Source organism: Oryzias melastigma, linkage group LG23 (genome assembly GCF_002922805.2).
Source record: "Oryzias melastigma strain HK-1 linkage group LG23, ASM292280v2, whole genome shotgun sequence".
NCBI classification, from domain to species: Eukaryota; Metazoa; Chordata; class Actinopteri; order Beloniformes; family Adrianichthyidae; genus Oryzias; species Oryzias melastigma.
The window spans coordinates 5,056,880-5,072,981 of NC_050534.1; the positions used below are offsets into that span (position 1 = coordinate 5,056,880).

Here is a 16,102-nt window from a genome sequence, read left to right on the forward strand (position 1 = left end):
TCGTTGGTATTTTCTGCAATATTTTCTGTACTAAAGTTTTAGAACAGATGTCTACCCCATTCAGCTTTGGTGTGGGAAAATTCTCAAATGTTCCACAAAAGTTTCCACAAATCAGCAAATTTATTTATTTCATTCTCTGTAAAATGTTTGAACTTTGTGATGAAGATTTTATCTTTAACATAATGGTTGAGGCTAACACCCGGATGTGAACAAAATCCAGCAGTTGTGCAACATAAAATTTCCTTCAGGATCAGAAATAAAACTAAATTGAAAAAAGTTTAAGTTAGCGCATGTATTTCTTTATTTCTGTCTGCTGCCTGGTACCAAGTGACCCACAGACCGGTACCAGTCCATGGCCCGGGGGTTCAGGAGCACTGTCTTTGATTTTTTCTTTTCTTTTGTAACTTTCTTTTTACAAACCATAAAGAATCAGATGTTAGCTAAATAAAATGATTAACATTTTAAAACACATGGAAGGCAAAAAAACCAAAAAAAACTGTATATTAAATAAGCTGAACAAACACACCATAAAGCCCCTCCCCCACTCAGAGAATCTAACCTGTCGTCAGGTTTCTGTCCACCAATATAAAAAAATCATCATCAACCAGAGAACAAACACTTTCCAAAAGTTCCTCCATCAGATTTCCAGCTTCAGGACTTTCCGTAACACTCAGACAGGTGGGATTTATAAAATTTGGGAATGCTGCTGTTGACTCGGTCACAGTCCGGGTTACAAGTCATGAAGCTCACAGATCAGCTGATCCTCCAATATGCGCACAAGTGGAATGACCCCGTATTTCACAACAAATGGCTATTTTGGGATTTTGTTTCATCTTCAGCGTGTCAATCAAGTGACAACTTTGGCGTTAAACTGTAGGGTTGCCGCGATTGGTTGACTAATTGACGACTAATTTAATAGTCGATTAGTCGTTACTTTATATTATATGGATTCAGTGTAGTAAAGTTGAAAGTTATAATGGCATTATTCTTGGTTTTTGCACTATTTTGGCATTTATTAAGGTTTTTTAAACTATTTTTAAGTTTAGCTAATATTTCAGCTACATGCTAGCTATTTGGCTAATTTAACCTTTTTTATTTTTTAGGCTAATTTGGAGTTTAGCTAATATTTCAGCTACATACTAGCAATTAGGCTAATTTAAGCTGTTATTGTCTTTTAGGCTATTTTGGAGTTTAGCTAATATGTCAGCTACATGCTAGCAATTTGGCTAATTTAAGCTTTTATTGTTTTTTTTAGGCTTTTTTGGAGTTTAGCTAATATTTCAGCTACATACTAGCTGTTTTGGCTAATTTAAGCTTTTATTGTTTTTTAGGCTATTTTGGAGTTTAGCTAATATTTTAGATACATGCTAGCTATTTTGGCTAATTTAAGCTTTTTTTAGGCTAATTTGGCATTTAACTAAAATCTTAGCTAGCTATCAGCTTCAGTGTTTTCAGCTATTAGATTTAGTGTTTATCAATTTCAGCATCTTCAACTATCAGCACTAGCATCTTCAGCAGCCAAATTCAGCTTACAGCATTCACACTAAGACTCCACTAAGTTTTGAACCAAGGAGGAGGTAAAAAGTAAAATTTCAGTTTTTATTTAACCCTTTAACACCAGAGCTCCAGTGTTTATGTTTTTTGATATACTGTAACTTGTCAACCATTAACACGATCAAGGTAATTGAGCCGCTTTTCTCCTTCAGAATCTACTGGAATTACCTTGATCGTGTTAACGGTTCAAAAGTCGAAGTATATTTAAGATTTTGTGTTTAAGCGTAACCAAGGAAAGTGTGTCAAACAAACAAAAGAAGTCACAGGATTCGGACTGCACATCAAACTCCACAAACACCGAAAAATAATCTATGGGAAATTCAAAACGGTCACTTTTTCTTGACACGGCAAAAATGAGAACACCAACTCCAGCCTTTCTCAAGCAAACGCAACAGAACGTCTGTCTGTCTGTCGCATGACGACAGCAGCAAAGAAAGCAGCCAAGAAACAAACACAGCCAAGTTTCTTCATCTTTAACAACAAACCAAGCCTTCCCTTTCTGTTCTCTTCTCTGACATGAACTGGCTTCAACACAGTCCAGACAGGTTTTCCCACACATGCAGTCAGGCTGTAACTAAAAATGTCTGCATGACAGACCTCTAAATACCAGCATTACTGTGGCAACTACAATCAATTTCATACATGAAAAATGTAATGGAATCTGAACAAGGATGTTTCCAAAAAACAGATCAAGACTTTAAAATAAAAAATAAAATCTGAACAGATGAGGGTTTTCTTCTGCTAAAATCGCTGGGTTGAGACATTTTTATTGCTTTAGTTTGAATCGACTCCAAAAGATTACAGTAGTTCTCAGCTGTATTTCCTGCATTGGTGTTGGTAATATTTAGGGGATTTCTTTGATTGTTTGTTTGAGAAGTAGAAGAATGATCTAGAGAGGAGGAGTAACTGGTTTTCTGGTAGCTCATCCACAGGGAGTATGAGGTCTGTGCTGCACGTGGACTGAACACCTGATAATAAAAGCAAACAGGGCCAATCTGCAGACGACCGCTTTGTTAACCCATTCCTGGTTGTGGTGTTTGCACATAAATGAGGCCATAAAGATTTACAAAAAATACAGTAATCTGCAATGACACATACACTTCCTCTAAATGCCACGGAGTGTGATGAACAATAACAAACGTGACGGCAAATTTGTCAAAACAAGGAAGAGTCCTTTCAGTGTGCAGATAAAGCCGTACTTCTGAGAAAAGGATGGAAACGAGACAGGAAAGGGTTACAATTTAAACAAAAACAATAAAACCAAACGCTGATAGTCTCATAAAAATGTAGCTTAGGAACGTGAGCTGAACGTAAACAGATTATGATATCTGCAAGAAGGGGTTTTAGTAAAGAGAAATACGACTCTTGTTTTTATAATGCATCCTTTAGGGGTCAGTATGGGACAATATTCACCGTTTGCTTCCCTGCATTTATCTCTAAAACATCTAAAAAATACTGATGGAGTCATTCCTGATCCATCCTGGTCACTCCCAAAGAGAACCTCAGCATCTTCATCTCTGCTCTCTACAGCTCTGCTTCCTGTCTTTTTCTCTGTCTCACTGCAGCTGATCTTCATTCGAGCAAACTTCCAACTCTCTAGATGCTCCTCCACCTGCTCTCAATACAGATCACAATGTCATCTGCAAACATTAGGATCCACAGAGATTAATGTCCTAACCCAGGGGTCTGCAACCTTCAACCCTTAAAGAGCCATCCGATTTCTTTTTAACCAAAACCTAATACAAACTACAAAGTCTCACCCTTTAGAAGAATAAGATTTTGATTAATATTTATGTTTTTGCTACTGATATACATTTAGAAACAAACTTTTGTTTTTTGGCAAAAATAAAACATAAACATGAAGAGAAAATAGCTTTAAAATAAAAAAAGGAAATAGTTTATAACTTTGGACAGAGCTTTGTATGACGTCCTTTCAAAATAAAAGACATCCTACACCATAGGATCATGTAAAAACAAGTTTATTTTACTGTTTCTGGTGCATTTTAGCCACAAATTCATAAATCTAACCAACAAAAACTAAATCAGAGCAAATTAAATGACCTCTACCACAAATTTTTAAACCATGAGACACACTTTTAGTCCTTAAATTTGTTCAAGAATAGAAAATCTGCTTTATAATCCAGTGGATTATAACTTAACGTAGCTTTAATTCTGGTACTGACAATAAATTGATTTTCTGTGATAAATTAAGCTAAAAATTGAGTCCAAACGTGTGAGTATGATGTTGATAAACTACAAAGGATTGATGGAGAATTATGGCTAGGATGATGTTAGGATCCTCACTGAATGATTCATGTCATCGGTCAACTGTTTGTGAATGCGTAGAATAAAGTTAAAGCTAATTTATTTATTTTTAAGTTTACTACTTACTTCCTTTTTCTTTTGCAGTTACTTTTAAAAATTCTTTAAAACATTTTATTTTAACCAAAGAGCCGCAGTACAGTCCCCTGTACTTGTGACTCTTTTACCTCTCATTGGTGGCTCTCTGGCTAAAGAAAAATAAAAATAACAGTATATTTTTAAAGTAAGGGTTACTAAATTAGCATTTAAATAATTGAGATTAGTGAAGTTTATACATTTATGACTGAGGTGCACCTTGAAAATAAAGATTTTTACACCCCTTCAAATCCAGAAGGTTTTTCATTTCAGGTGGTTTAGGAGATGAACAATTAGTTTCTGTTTGTACACTCATCTATCGTCATAATACACTCATCTATGTCATAAACGGACCTAACGATCAAGGTGTGGCTCAAGTAAACTAAGAGGATAAACTAAGTCAAACACAGGAGGAAAAATAATTCACGAGGAGCTTCCTGGCATCTCGTCTCATTAAGCAACACCGAAGAATTTATTGGTTTGTGGAAACCACCCACATGTTGTTAGAGAGAGTTCCCAGCATACATTCGTAGCTCTTACCATTGAGAGTGCAGTCTGGGTCTGCTGAAGAAGGGGCTCGGGCAGTAGGGAGATGTGCACACACTCGGGGATGGTGACAGTTCCGCCGTCGAGGTCAGCGATGATCACATCCAGCTGAAAACAAACACTCATATAAGCATGTCTCACATCTATATCTAAGGCTGTGGATAAAAACAGCAGAACAGCATCACTGTAAAGACAAAGAAAGTTGATTTTTTTTTATTTATTTATTTATTTTACAATTTTGGTTGATTTTTTTTCTTTTAGTTTCTTAATAAGAAAGAAACTGGTTTTTATTATAGAAATAGAAAATTAAAAATCGATACTGGCCTGTTTTTTTTGTATAAGGTAGGGCTGCCACGATTAGTCGACTATTCGACTATTAAAATAGTTGACGACTAATTTGATAGTCGATTAGTCGTTACTTTATATTATATGAAGTCAGAGTGTAGTAAAGTTGAAAGTTATAATGGCATCATGCTAGTTTTTTGGACTATTTTGGCAGTTATTAAGGTTTTTAGGCTAATTTTGAGCTTAGTTAATATTTCAGCTACGTGCTAGCTGTTTTGGCTAATTTAGATATTTTTTCTCAATTTTTTAGGCTAATTTGGAGTTTAGCTAACATTTCAGCTACTGCTAGCTGTTTTGGCTAATTTAGGATTTTTTCCATTTTTTTTAGGCTAATGTGGAGTTTAGCTAATATTTTTAGCAGCATGCTAGCTTTTTGGCTAATTTAGGAATTTTTCTGTTTTATTTAGCTCATTTGGAGTTTAGTTCATATTTCAGCTACATGCTAGCTGTTTTGGCTTATTTAGGATTTTTTCAGGTTTTTAGGCTATTTTGGACTTTAGGGAATTTTTCAGCTGCATGCTAGCTGTTTTGGCTAACTTAGGCTTTTTTTTTTGTTTTTTAGGCTATTTTGAAGTTTAGCTAACATTTCAGCTGCATACTAGATGTTTTGGATAGGCTAGGCTTTTTTCAGTTTTTTAGGCTAATTTGGCAATCCTATATATCTATTTTTTTTTGTTAATTTAAAGGTAATGATGGTTAAGATGTTTGTTTAACATCCAGTTTGCGGATAACCTGATTAGTTAGCTAATTGGAAAAAATAATAGGTGATTAATCGACTACTAAAATAATCATTTGTGGCAGCACTAATATAAAGTTTGCTTTTGAATCTTAAAGGGTTAAGAGATAGACGGTTCATAGCACAGATAATATCCGCACAGATGGAGAAGGTGTGGCCCAGCGAGTCAGTCACATCTACACACAGACCTCAACACAGAGAGGACGCTTTCTCCCACTATCACCTAACAAGCCGTTCAGCTCTACAATTACCAGGACTTTGCAGGAGAGTTAAATTTCACCTCTGCAGCTGGATGTGCAGGTGTCTGCAGAAGCACAATGATTGATGCAGTTTGTTTGCTCACCGTCCACACCTGCAGCAACTGTGGAGCTGCAGGTGGATGTTAAAGCCATCTCTCCTGCCTTTTTTATCTAATGATCTTTTTTAGAATTCATTGGCAACAAATAGTACAAATGGGACAAATAGTTTGTTTTCTAGTTAGTTTTTTCCAAAAACTGAACCGGAAGAAAAATGCAGAAAAACTGGACAGAAAAAAATAAATGCTGAATCAATTGATGGATCAATAGCTAGGGAGTATAAAAGCTTCAGCTATTATAATAAAAAAGGTGATATATATATATATATATAAATTCAATGCTTATGTGACTGAGGATGACTGTCTCTAACTCTCATCATCTTGTTTGTAGAACCACCCTAATGAGGAAACTCATTTTGTCTGCTTATATCCAAAACCTTGTTCTTTCAGTCATAACTATGCTTTACCCTCATGATTGGATCAAATCAGTATTATATTCTGTCTCTTAAAATCAATGATTTTCTTAATTGGTTTTGGAGAAATGTAGGTTTACTGCGAAAGATTGAACACAGGATTTCATGCTACTCTGACTCCTTTCCTAAAGGCCATGTCACACACACACTACGTACGATTCGTGCATATTGCACTGCTGAAAATATGACATGGGTGGTAAAAGTGAGAAAAGTTGTGGTCTTTTAGGTGAAATGTGTTAAAACCATGGAAGAAGCATGAATAAACCATACAAAGAACACGTAAACCCGTGCTTCATTGAATTTCTTCACTTTGGTTCACCTGTCTATACCAGGTGGGATAGCCCCACTTGGTATAGACAGGTGAACGACTGGCTGATTTATATACCTGTCACTAAATACAGAAGCCAATCATGAACCGTGCGGGATTATTGAGCTGTTTATATGCAACTCATTAGTGATTTATCTCATTTTAACGTGATATGTGCGCCGTATATGTGATACGAAAGTTATATATCGGTGGTACATGAGTAAAAAGTTCCACAAATATTTACGCAATAATTGCGAATAAACTACGTAAAATATGCATAAACAGTAATTCTCAACCGACCCAAAATTTTGAACAGCTCAAAACCGAATTCACGTAAAGCCCTGTCTGCTGAAACCCTCGATAAACATCTGCGAACATCGATGAACGCAAGAAGCACCTATGAATCACAAATATCATCCATGTGTCACAATAGTGGCTGTGTGACGTGTCCTTATGGAACATCGAGAACCTGGATGTCACTACTGTTGGAATAGTCTGTGATTGACCTTGTACTATAAGCATTTTGGGAAATTTGCAATTGAGAAAATGTTTTTCTTTTGAAAATGTTGCATTAGAAACTATGTGAGCCCTTTTGGAGGACCTTAATTTCTGTACAAAATGGACATTATGGACATGATTTAATTTTTTTAATGGACACTTGATTTTTTTTTTTAATAGACGCATGATGTTTTTTCGGACACATGATTGGTGCTTAAATCACACCAATTTATGTTTCATGTTTCTATTGAAAACAATTGTGTGTCCAGTTTCTGCATAAAAGGGTTCACATATTTTCTCCTGCAGCTGTATATAGAGTTTGAATGAGCTGTAGATTAATGGCAGGAGATAAAGATCTGTATCTTTGTACCCCTTTTTAAAAATGCAAAATACTAATAACTTGACTTTTTAAACGTCATTTATGTTCTTCTGTGTGGTAAAAGAACCCACCAGCTCTTGTGTTTCTGAGCGGAAGAAGGAGTTGACACCAATGATGAAGGGGGTGGGGGTGCTCAGGACTTCTAGCAATTTTCCAGGTAAGATAGGGACGTAGGTAAAACTGAAAAGACACACAAAGAGAAAAAAGACGCTGGTTTTAATAAACAACCATAAACAAAGAAGATTGAAGCAGAGCGGCGAGGACTGGAGCGGCTGCTCACCTGTACTTGAGGGGAAACATGATGGCCAGCAGCCCCCGGCAGGCGTCTGTCAGCCGCTGGTAGCTGCTGGACAGGAACAGGATCTTGTGCTCGGTGAGAGCAGCACAGAACAGATACAACACGTTGATGATACCTGAGAGAGGAGAAAAAGTCTTGTCAGAACAGACAGGAAAAGACTGACTTATCAAAATGATTTAAGTCATTACTTCTCATCAGTTTTGGCAGCAAACTTTTCTGAAAATGCACCATGATGTGCTCAGGTGTTTGGTCTATTCTGAATAATTTAGGAGAGATCAACAGTACTTCAGGTCAAGAGAAAGGATGATTAATGTGCTGCTGCTTAACATTTCATACAAGGAAAATATGATGCATAAATGAAAAAGAAAACAGGATTTTTTCTAAAATTATGAAACATTTATTTGATTTCATTGACATGTATTTTTACAAATTTATGGTGTGCTACAACTTGTCTTCAAAATCTTTTTTGCCTAATGCAAAGTATTATTTATGTTTTTCTTTTATTATGTCATAGCAATTTTTTGGTTTTTATATGCATCATTGACATGCATACATTCAAAAAAGAATATGCACTGGGTTGCATTGATACTAAAATGTTCTAATCAGCCTCACCGAGCTGTCTGAAGAGCTGCGCCACGCTGCAGCCGCTGACAGGAAGGGAGTCGCTGATGGGAGTCTGGATCACTTGCCGGTCACCAGCACCTAAAGTTATCGTCCTCTACAGATTAGGAGAGGAGAAAAGACGGATTAGGGAGAAGGGGAAGGACGTGGTTTCTGAGAAGAATCGGGGTTTGGTTTAATCACGGCTATGAGTCGGAGAGAAAGATGGAGAATCCCACAAGCTTAGCAGGTAGGTGAAAATCAAAACCCAAGCCATTCCAGCCTATGACAGTGAGGCTGCAGAGAGCTCCATGCCAACCACCAGCAGCACCAGAACTAAAAGCCTTTATGGGAAACGTAAATCCAAAAAAAAAAATAAATAAATAAAACGTGGCAGGTGTCATGCGCTGAAAGTTTCCACTGTAATGTGATATGGAAAGACAGAGAAGAGGTGAGTCAGCGTGGACAAGAAGACGAGAATCTTTCATAATTACTCTTCTTTTAGTTGTAATTTGTGAAAAGTTGAACCAACTGTTCAAACCAGAGATCCTAATTGTGGAGGATAGTAACATTCAGCATCTTTAAAAGTGTTGAATTCAAGTTTTACTCAATAGGAACAACAAAACGGACTTTAGCAGGCTTCAAGGTCTAAGGACAAAGGATGTGGCTCTGCTAAAGCATTATTCACATAGACCCCTACAGGGGCTGCCCTGTGCAGGGGGCGTGAGTTTTTGGGTTTGGCCCGTGGAGGAATATACACAGGAGCAAGTGAAGGTGTGTCTCGCAGATCCCTTGTGTCTCATGTAGCCACGTCAGAGGTAGTGCACAAACGATTATTTTAATAGTCGACTAATCACCGATTATTTATTAAGATTAGTCGACTAATCGGGTCATGCCCAAACTGGATGTAAAGCACACATCTTAACCATCATTAGCTTTAAACTAACTAAAAACTATGTATAGAGCATTACCTGCGATAAGGCTAGTGGGAATGCTGTAAGCTGAATTTGGCCATAGAAAATGTTAGTGTTGATAGCTGAAAACGCTGAAATTGATAAATAAAAACACTGAAGTTGATTGCTGAAAACGCTGAAATTGATAGATAAAAACACTGAAGCTGATTGCTGAAAACGCTGAAATTGATAGATAAAAACACTGAAGCTGATACCTAAAAATGCTGAAATTGATAGATAAAAACACTGAAGTTGATTGCTGAAAACGCTGAAATTGATAGCTAAAAATGCCGAAATTGATAGATAAAAACACTGAAGTTGATTGCTGAAAACGCTGAAATTGATAGCTAAAAAAGCTAAAGCTGATAGCTAAAAACGCTGAAATTGCTGAAGATTACAGCCAGCTAAAATATTAGTTAAATGCCAAATTATCCTAAAAAAAGCTTAACTTAGCCAAAATAGCTACCATGCAGCTGAAATATTAGCTTAACTCTAAAATAGCCTAAAAAAGCTTAAATTAGCCAAAATAGCTAGCATGTTGCTGAATTATTAGCTAAATTCCTAAATAGCCTAAAAACCTTAATAAATGCCAAAATAGTCCAAAAAGCTAGCATGATACCATTCTGACTTTCAACTTTACTACACTCTGACTCCATATAATATAACGTAACAACTAATCGACTATTAAATTAGTCGTTGACTATTTTATTGGTCGATTAGTCATTGATTAGTCGACTAATCATGGCAGCTCTACTCAGAGGACGTCATGAAAATGTCATAAATATATTAAAAACATTTGCTGTCCAACGGTGTCCCTATGTCCGACTCTGGTCTTTAGTAAGGTGCGAGTACTGGCCCCTTACAGACTGTGCACAAACGCTGCACATGCAACACATTCTCATCCCCAAGTTGTTGTATAATGACGTCTAGTTAACCCTTGTGCTATCTTATGGGGTCCAGATGACCCAAGCCTTACACTGACGTGTGATTCCACCCATGACAAATGTGGCAAATTTAGAGGAAGTTGGACAGGATTTCATGAAAATCAAAAATCATTAAAAAACAAAAAAAAAAAAAAAAAGAGTTCCGCGGACATCTGGGGTCCCAATGACCCCACTACCAACGTCAATAAACTTAGGATAGCACAGGGGTTAAGGACCCCTCCACGACACTTGTTGACTTTTTGGATGTCCCCAACTCATTGCTTTCCGACGTACTGGCTGTTCCCATTAAATTATGGGTCCACAACCTCTGGGCCATGAACCAGTACCGCGAAACATAGCGCACTGGTACGGATACCTTAACCCTAACCCGACACCAGACTAGATGTGGTACCAGACGCGAACCAGTACCAGATGCGAACCTTTACAGGATTAAGGTTAGGCTACCTGCACTGGACGTGTCTCCAGGACCAGTGCACATCCGGTATCGCATCCTGTACTGGATCTGGTACTGCGTCCCGAGGGTTGTGGACCCTGGATTTTACAAACAGCCAGCACATCAAAAAACGACGACTTGGGGACACCCCAATCATTGCTAGCCACTGCGCCCCTGTGCAGCCCTTAGCATGCCCGTAGAAAAATGTGAATGAACATTTTGCTCTATGGGCATGCCGAGCGGTCCATGACCTTTATGTTTCATGAGTCATAGGCTTGAAACATAGCTTTCTGATGTGATAGAAATGTATGAATTCTTTGGTGTGGAACAAAGTCTACAAGTAAAGCTCCAAGTGACCTGTTTGGCAGAGCCAGGAAGAAAAGAGGGAAGCATCATGTAATGCAGCCACATTAAAAGTGCTGGCAGCCTAACGTCTGACCGTCAGGTGTGTTCTGGGTAATCAGACTCCAATTCAAGGAAACCTGAGAGTGAGAACTAATCTGTGACCCACAATGCTAAGAGGCGACTGGGCTTAACCAGGCTTTGCCAGTTCCCTCCACACGGTTTATGCAACATGTCACGGTTAACTGCCAGCTGACAGCACAGGTGATAAACACCTCAAGTCAAAATCTTTTGAAAAAAACAAAAAAAAAACACCTTCCATTTAAGGATTTTATAAGAGAAGAAAAAAAAGTTTTTGAGGGGGTTTTACATAAAGAGAATCTAATAGTCTGACACCTGAAGCTGGTCTAGCAACACAGCACTACATCCCAAACCCATGCTGATATGGTTACAGACTAGACCTTAACCTAATTGAGGAGCAACTTGATGCGAGCAGCAGAAACCAAATTGCACAAAGACGCAGGATTAGTTCAAGAGCATTTATCTGGATTCTACGCTTAGAAAACCAAGAAATATACCATTTTACAACTCTAGAACCATCCAGCCATTTGAGCTACTATGTATGAAAAGTGCTTTATATAAATAAAGATTGATTTGATTCATGAAATAAGTTGCACGCCATTCGTTACTTATACATGATTAACTACACTGAACTATTACTTTACGGGTTCAAGTCAGTTGTTAAACTTCTGTTCAGAATTTCTGATTGCACAGTAAAGATCATGGTCGGTTCTTGTATTAGTTCTCCCTCAGCAGGAGGTGTAAAGGAAACAGGTGGACAGAAGGAAGCTGTAAAAGCTGGGAGCATGTGGGCTGTGAGGAAAGGGGAATGAAGACGTCAGCGTACCAAACTCTTTGCTTTCTCCTCTTGGCCCAGCTACACAAATAGCAGCAAACATAAAAACACACAATAAATATCCAGCAACACAAGACAGGTCAGACACAACAGTAGTGAGACACAGGGACGGTAGTGTGTGGATATGGAAACCATACACATTGAGATGTCCAAGACATTGTGACTCCATGCAAAACAAACAAAAAATCAGGTAGTATTTGGTGTGCTTAAATAACAAAGAAAAACGAATTACTTTTTTTTTTTAAATATTGACCTAAAACTGACAAAAGTCAGCCACATTTTGGCCTCAAAAAGTCTAGAGGATGTTGTGATTACTGACAGAACCTACCAGAGTGTTTGCAGCAGAAACACTCCTATGGATTCTGCTCTCACATGGAACACAATAATGATGCTTCAAGACTCTGGATGAAGCTGCTAAACTCTAAAATTGACTTTGGGAACCAAAATAAATGCTTTTTCTGCACAATTTGACGATTTGGATTCTATGTTTGAACCAAATAAAGGCATTTATAATGACAGGTTTTAAATTTTAGTGCTGTTTTAGTGTTTTCTATTAGTAGAGTCTATTCAACCAGAAGTGTCATGAAAAACATGAAAACAGGACAATACGAATATGCAAAGCCATTTAGTTCATCCTCATTCTAGCTGCAATTCCATCATGAAGACAAAACAGCAACAACTTTGAGAAAAGCAGTGAAGCACTATTTTAAAGTGTAAGGTTCGACTGAGATGCAGTTTCAGTTCTGGCATCAATGACAGATACTTCTACTACATTTTGATGTGAGATCAAAAGTTATGCAACAATTTGTTTCTTCCTAAATAAATCAAATTAAACAAGGAAAATTCCATTACCTGTGATGATGCCAGTGTGAATGCTTTATGCTGAATGTGGGTGCTGAAGATGCTGAATGAATTTACTTTAATGGCTGAATATTGTGCTGAAGATTTTAATACAAGACTTCATTGTTTGCAAAATAAGTGCACAAAGAATTTAAAGAATTTCTTGAAAATCACAAAGATTCTGTAAAATTTTAAAATGCGTAAAAGGTATGAATATCAAAAGCCCTAAATGAGCATCCTGGTTTAAAAAGTTTAAAAAGTGCACAAAGTTTTTGACGGTTTTAAAGAAATTCCCATTCATTTTCAATGCTGCTGAAAAATTGCATTCATTGCTTAAAATCCTAAAAATCGTAAAATATATCAATATCAAAAATACATGCACTAATTTCCTGAACGAGGTGAATGTTTTGATACAAAACTTTCATTATTTGCAGAAAGTGCACAAAGAATCTGAAAATTTTCTTAAATAAATCACAAAAATTGCATCAATCTTAAAATGTGGAGTAGTTATGAATAGCAAAATTACTAGAATTAATGTCCTGAACGTGCTGGACATTTTGATACCAATATTACATAGTTTTCAAGGATTTGATTCAATTCCCATTCATTTTCAATGGGGCTGAAAATCCCATAAATTGTGTAAAATCTTAAAAACTTTAAAATATATCAAAATCAAAAATAGAAGCAGTAATGTCCTGAATGTGCTGGACATTTTGATACCAATATTTTATAGGTTTCAAAAGTGCACAAGGTTTTTAAAGGCTTTGATGAAATTCCCATTCAGTTTGAAAGGGGCTGAAAATCGCATAAATTGTGTAAAATCTTAAAAACCGTAAAATGTATCAAAACCAAAAATGCAAGCACCAATATCGTGAATGTGCTGAACATTTTGATACCTAAATTTCATTGGTTCCAAAAGTGCACAAAGTTTTTAAAGTATTTGATTAAATTCCCATTCATTTTCAATGGGGCTGAAAATCACATAAATTGTGTAAAATCTTAAAAAATGTAAAAGATTTCAAAACCAAAAATACAAGCAGCAATGTACTGAATGAGCTGAACATTTTGATACCAAGATTGCTGAAATCGCTCAAAGTGTGATTGAGTTTTTACGTGCCACAAAATCTACAGAAGGAAGAAGGAGAATCACTATAGTGTGAATGGTTACTAAGCATTCACACAATGAAAGTATTTTGTATAAATGTGGCAATAAAAAGCTCTTCCTGGATTTCTTTAGTCCATTTGAATCTATCATATTAACCTAAGACACTTAAACGTCTAACGTCACAACAATCTTGATTGACAGTGTTGTAGCAGAGGCTGATGGGAAACTAGGACGGATATTCACGAATGTCGAAAGTCTTGTATGGTTGAAGAGATGGAGTGAAAGTGGCCGTTCCTGACCTTTGCTCTCACTGAACACACTCAACTGTTTGCTCTTAGTCTGTGTAAACTATTTCTATAGTGGTACGTGATTTCTTTATAAAAACATGCCTGTTCAAAAAGGATGTTAAAAGGTCATGGACGAGAACAGTACTGGCTGATGTCTTCAACAACCATCCGACTGGTGATGAGAAGCTTCCACATCTGTGGTGAATTAAAACCTTCAAGACACTACTGAGAATTAAGCTTAATAGGATGGATAAAGAGGACATCGATAAGAAAAAGGTCATGAGGTCCAGACTGACCGGCTCTAGAGCGATGAAGACGAGTAGAGGATGCAGTGCAAACATCACCATGTGGGGTTGATTATGTGTGCAAAAGGTCACTTGGCAGGTTGATTTTTCTTTTACTGCGTTCCTGTCTTTGATTTTAGGAATCAAGACTTTTTAGAATTTTTAAATAACGTAGTTAGAACCATTTCACTTTTTTTAGAGGTTTATTTATTATTCAGACTCTCTACATACTATAACTTTTCAAACATTAACACAATAATTCCAGTAGATTCAGAATCTGCTGAAATTATTGTGTTAACAGTTAAAAAATGACAGTAAATCAAAGAATATAAACACTAGAGTTCCGGTGTTAAAGGGTTAAGGCGGTGTAGGTGCGAAGAGGGCAAAGCAGCCTTGACGTTTAGATTTGTGTGTGTGTGTTAACACTGATTACATCTGACTCTCCCATTCAGATGCTGCGCAGCCCAGCAGGAAGCCATCTGCCATCCCATATGCTCACAAAACAACGGAGCTGCAGCACACCCAGCAAGAGGGCTTTTCCAGAGACGGACACCAGTGCTGTTAGTGATCTTTAAAGCGTATTAAGGGCTGAATCAAACCCAGAAAACAAGAAAGAGTTTGAAGATTCTGAAATAATCGAAGAGATCCGGTGGAATTAGTTTGATTACAAAATAGTGCTGCCACAAACGATTATTTTAATAGTCGACTAATCACCAATTATTTTTTTCAATTAGTTGACTAATTGGGTCATGTGTAAAGTGGATGTAAAACACACATCTTAACCATCATTAGCTTGAAACTAACTAAAAACTAGATATAGTCACACTAGCATTACCTGCAATAATGCAAGTATGAATGCTGTAAGCAGAATTTGGCCGCTGAAGATGGTAGTGATGATAACTGAAGATGCTGAAATTGATGGCTAAAGATGCTGAAGCCGATAGCCAGCTAAAATATAAGTTAAATGCCAAATTGGCCTAAAAAAAAGCTTAAGTTAGCCAAAACAGCTAGAATATAGCTGAAATATTAGCTAAACTCCAAATTAGCCTAAAAAATCCTAAATTAGCCAAAATAGCTAGAATGCAGCTGAAATATTAGATAAACTACAAATTAGCTGAATAAAACTGAAAAATTCCTAAATTAGCCAAAAAGCTAGCATGCCGCTGAAATATTAGATAAACTCCAAATTAGCCTAAAAAATTTGAAAAAAAAAATCCTAAATTAGCCAAAACAGCTAGCATGTAGCTGAAATATTAGCTAAAATCCAAATTAACCTAAAAAAACATTAAAAAAAGCCTAAATTAGAAAAAACACCTAGCCTACAGCTGAAGTATTAGCTAAACTCAGAAATAGCCTAAAAAAACGCAAAAAATACTAAATTAGCCAAAATAGCTAGCATGCAGATGAAACATTAGCTAAACTCCGAAATAGCCTAAAATAAATAACAAAAGCTAGCATAACACCATCATAACTTTCAACTTTACTACACTCTGACTCCATATAATATAAAGTAACGACTAATCGACTATCAAATTAGTCGTCAACTATTTTAATAGTCGATTATTCGTCG

At 36.7% G+C, this 16,102-nt stretch overlaps 1 protein-coding gene across 6 annotated transcripts in view; it reads right to left on the bottom strand.

Annotated features, from left to right (window-relative positions):
- sbf1 (SET binding factor 1) overlaps positions 1-16,102 on the bottom strand; it is a 63,684-nt gene that overhangs the window by 21,073 nt on the left and 26,509 nt on the right. For 4 of the 6 annotated variants that reach the window (XM_036210227.1, XM_036210230.1, XM_024285695.2 and 1 more), the window contains 5 exons: positions 12,008-12,037; positions 8,441-8,546; positions 7,811-7,943; positions 7,602-7,710; positions 4,492-4,605 (listed from right to left, as the gene is read on the bottom strand). In XM_036210227.1, the coding sequence (XP_036066120.1) occupies positions 4,492-4,605; positions 7,602-7,710; positions 7,811-7,943; positions 8,441-8,546; positions 12,008-12,037 (492 nt within the window). The remainder of the gene's footprint in view (positions 1-4,491; positions 4,606-7,601; positions 7,711-7,810; positions 7,944-8,440; positions 8,547-12,007; positions 12,038-16,102) is intronic. The other 2 variants (XM_036210228.1, XM_024285715.2) reach the window with 1 other exon arrangement.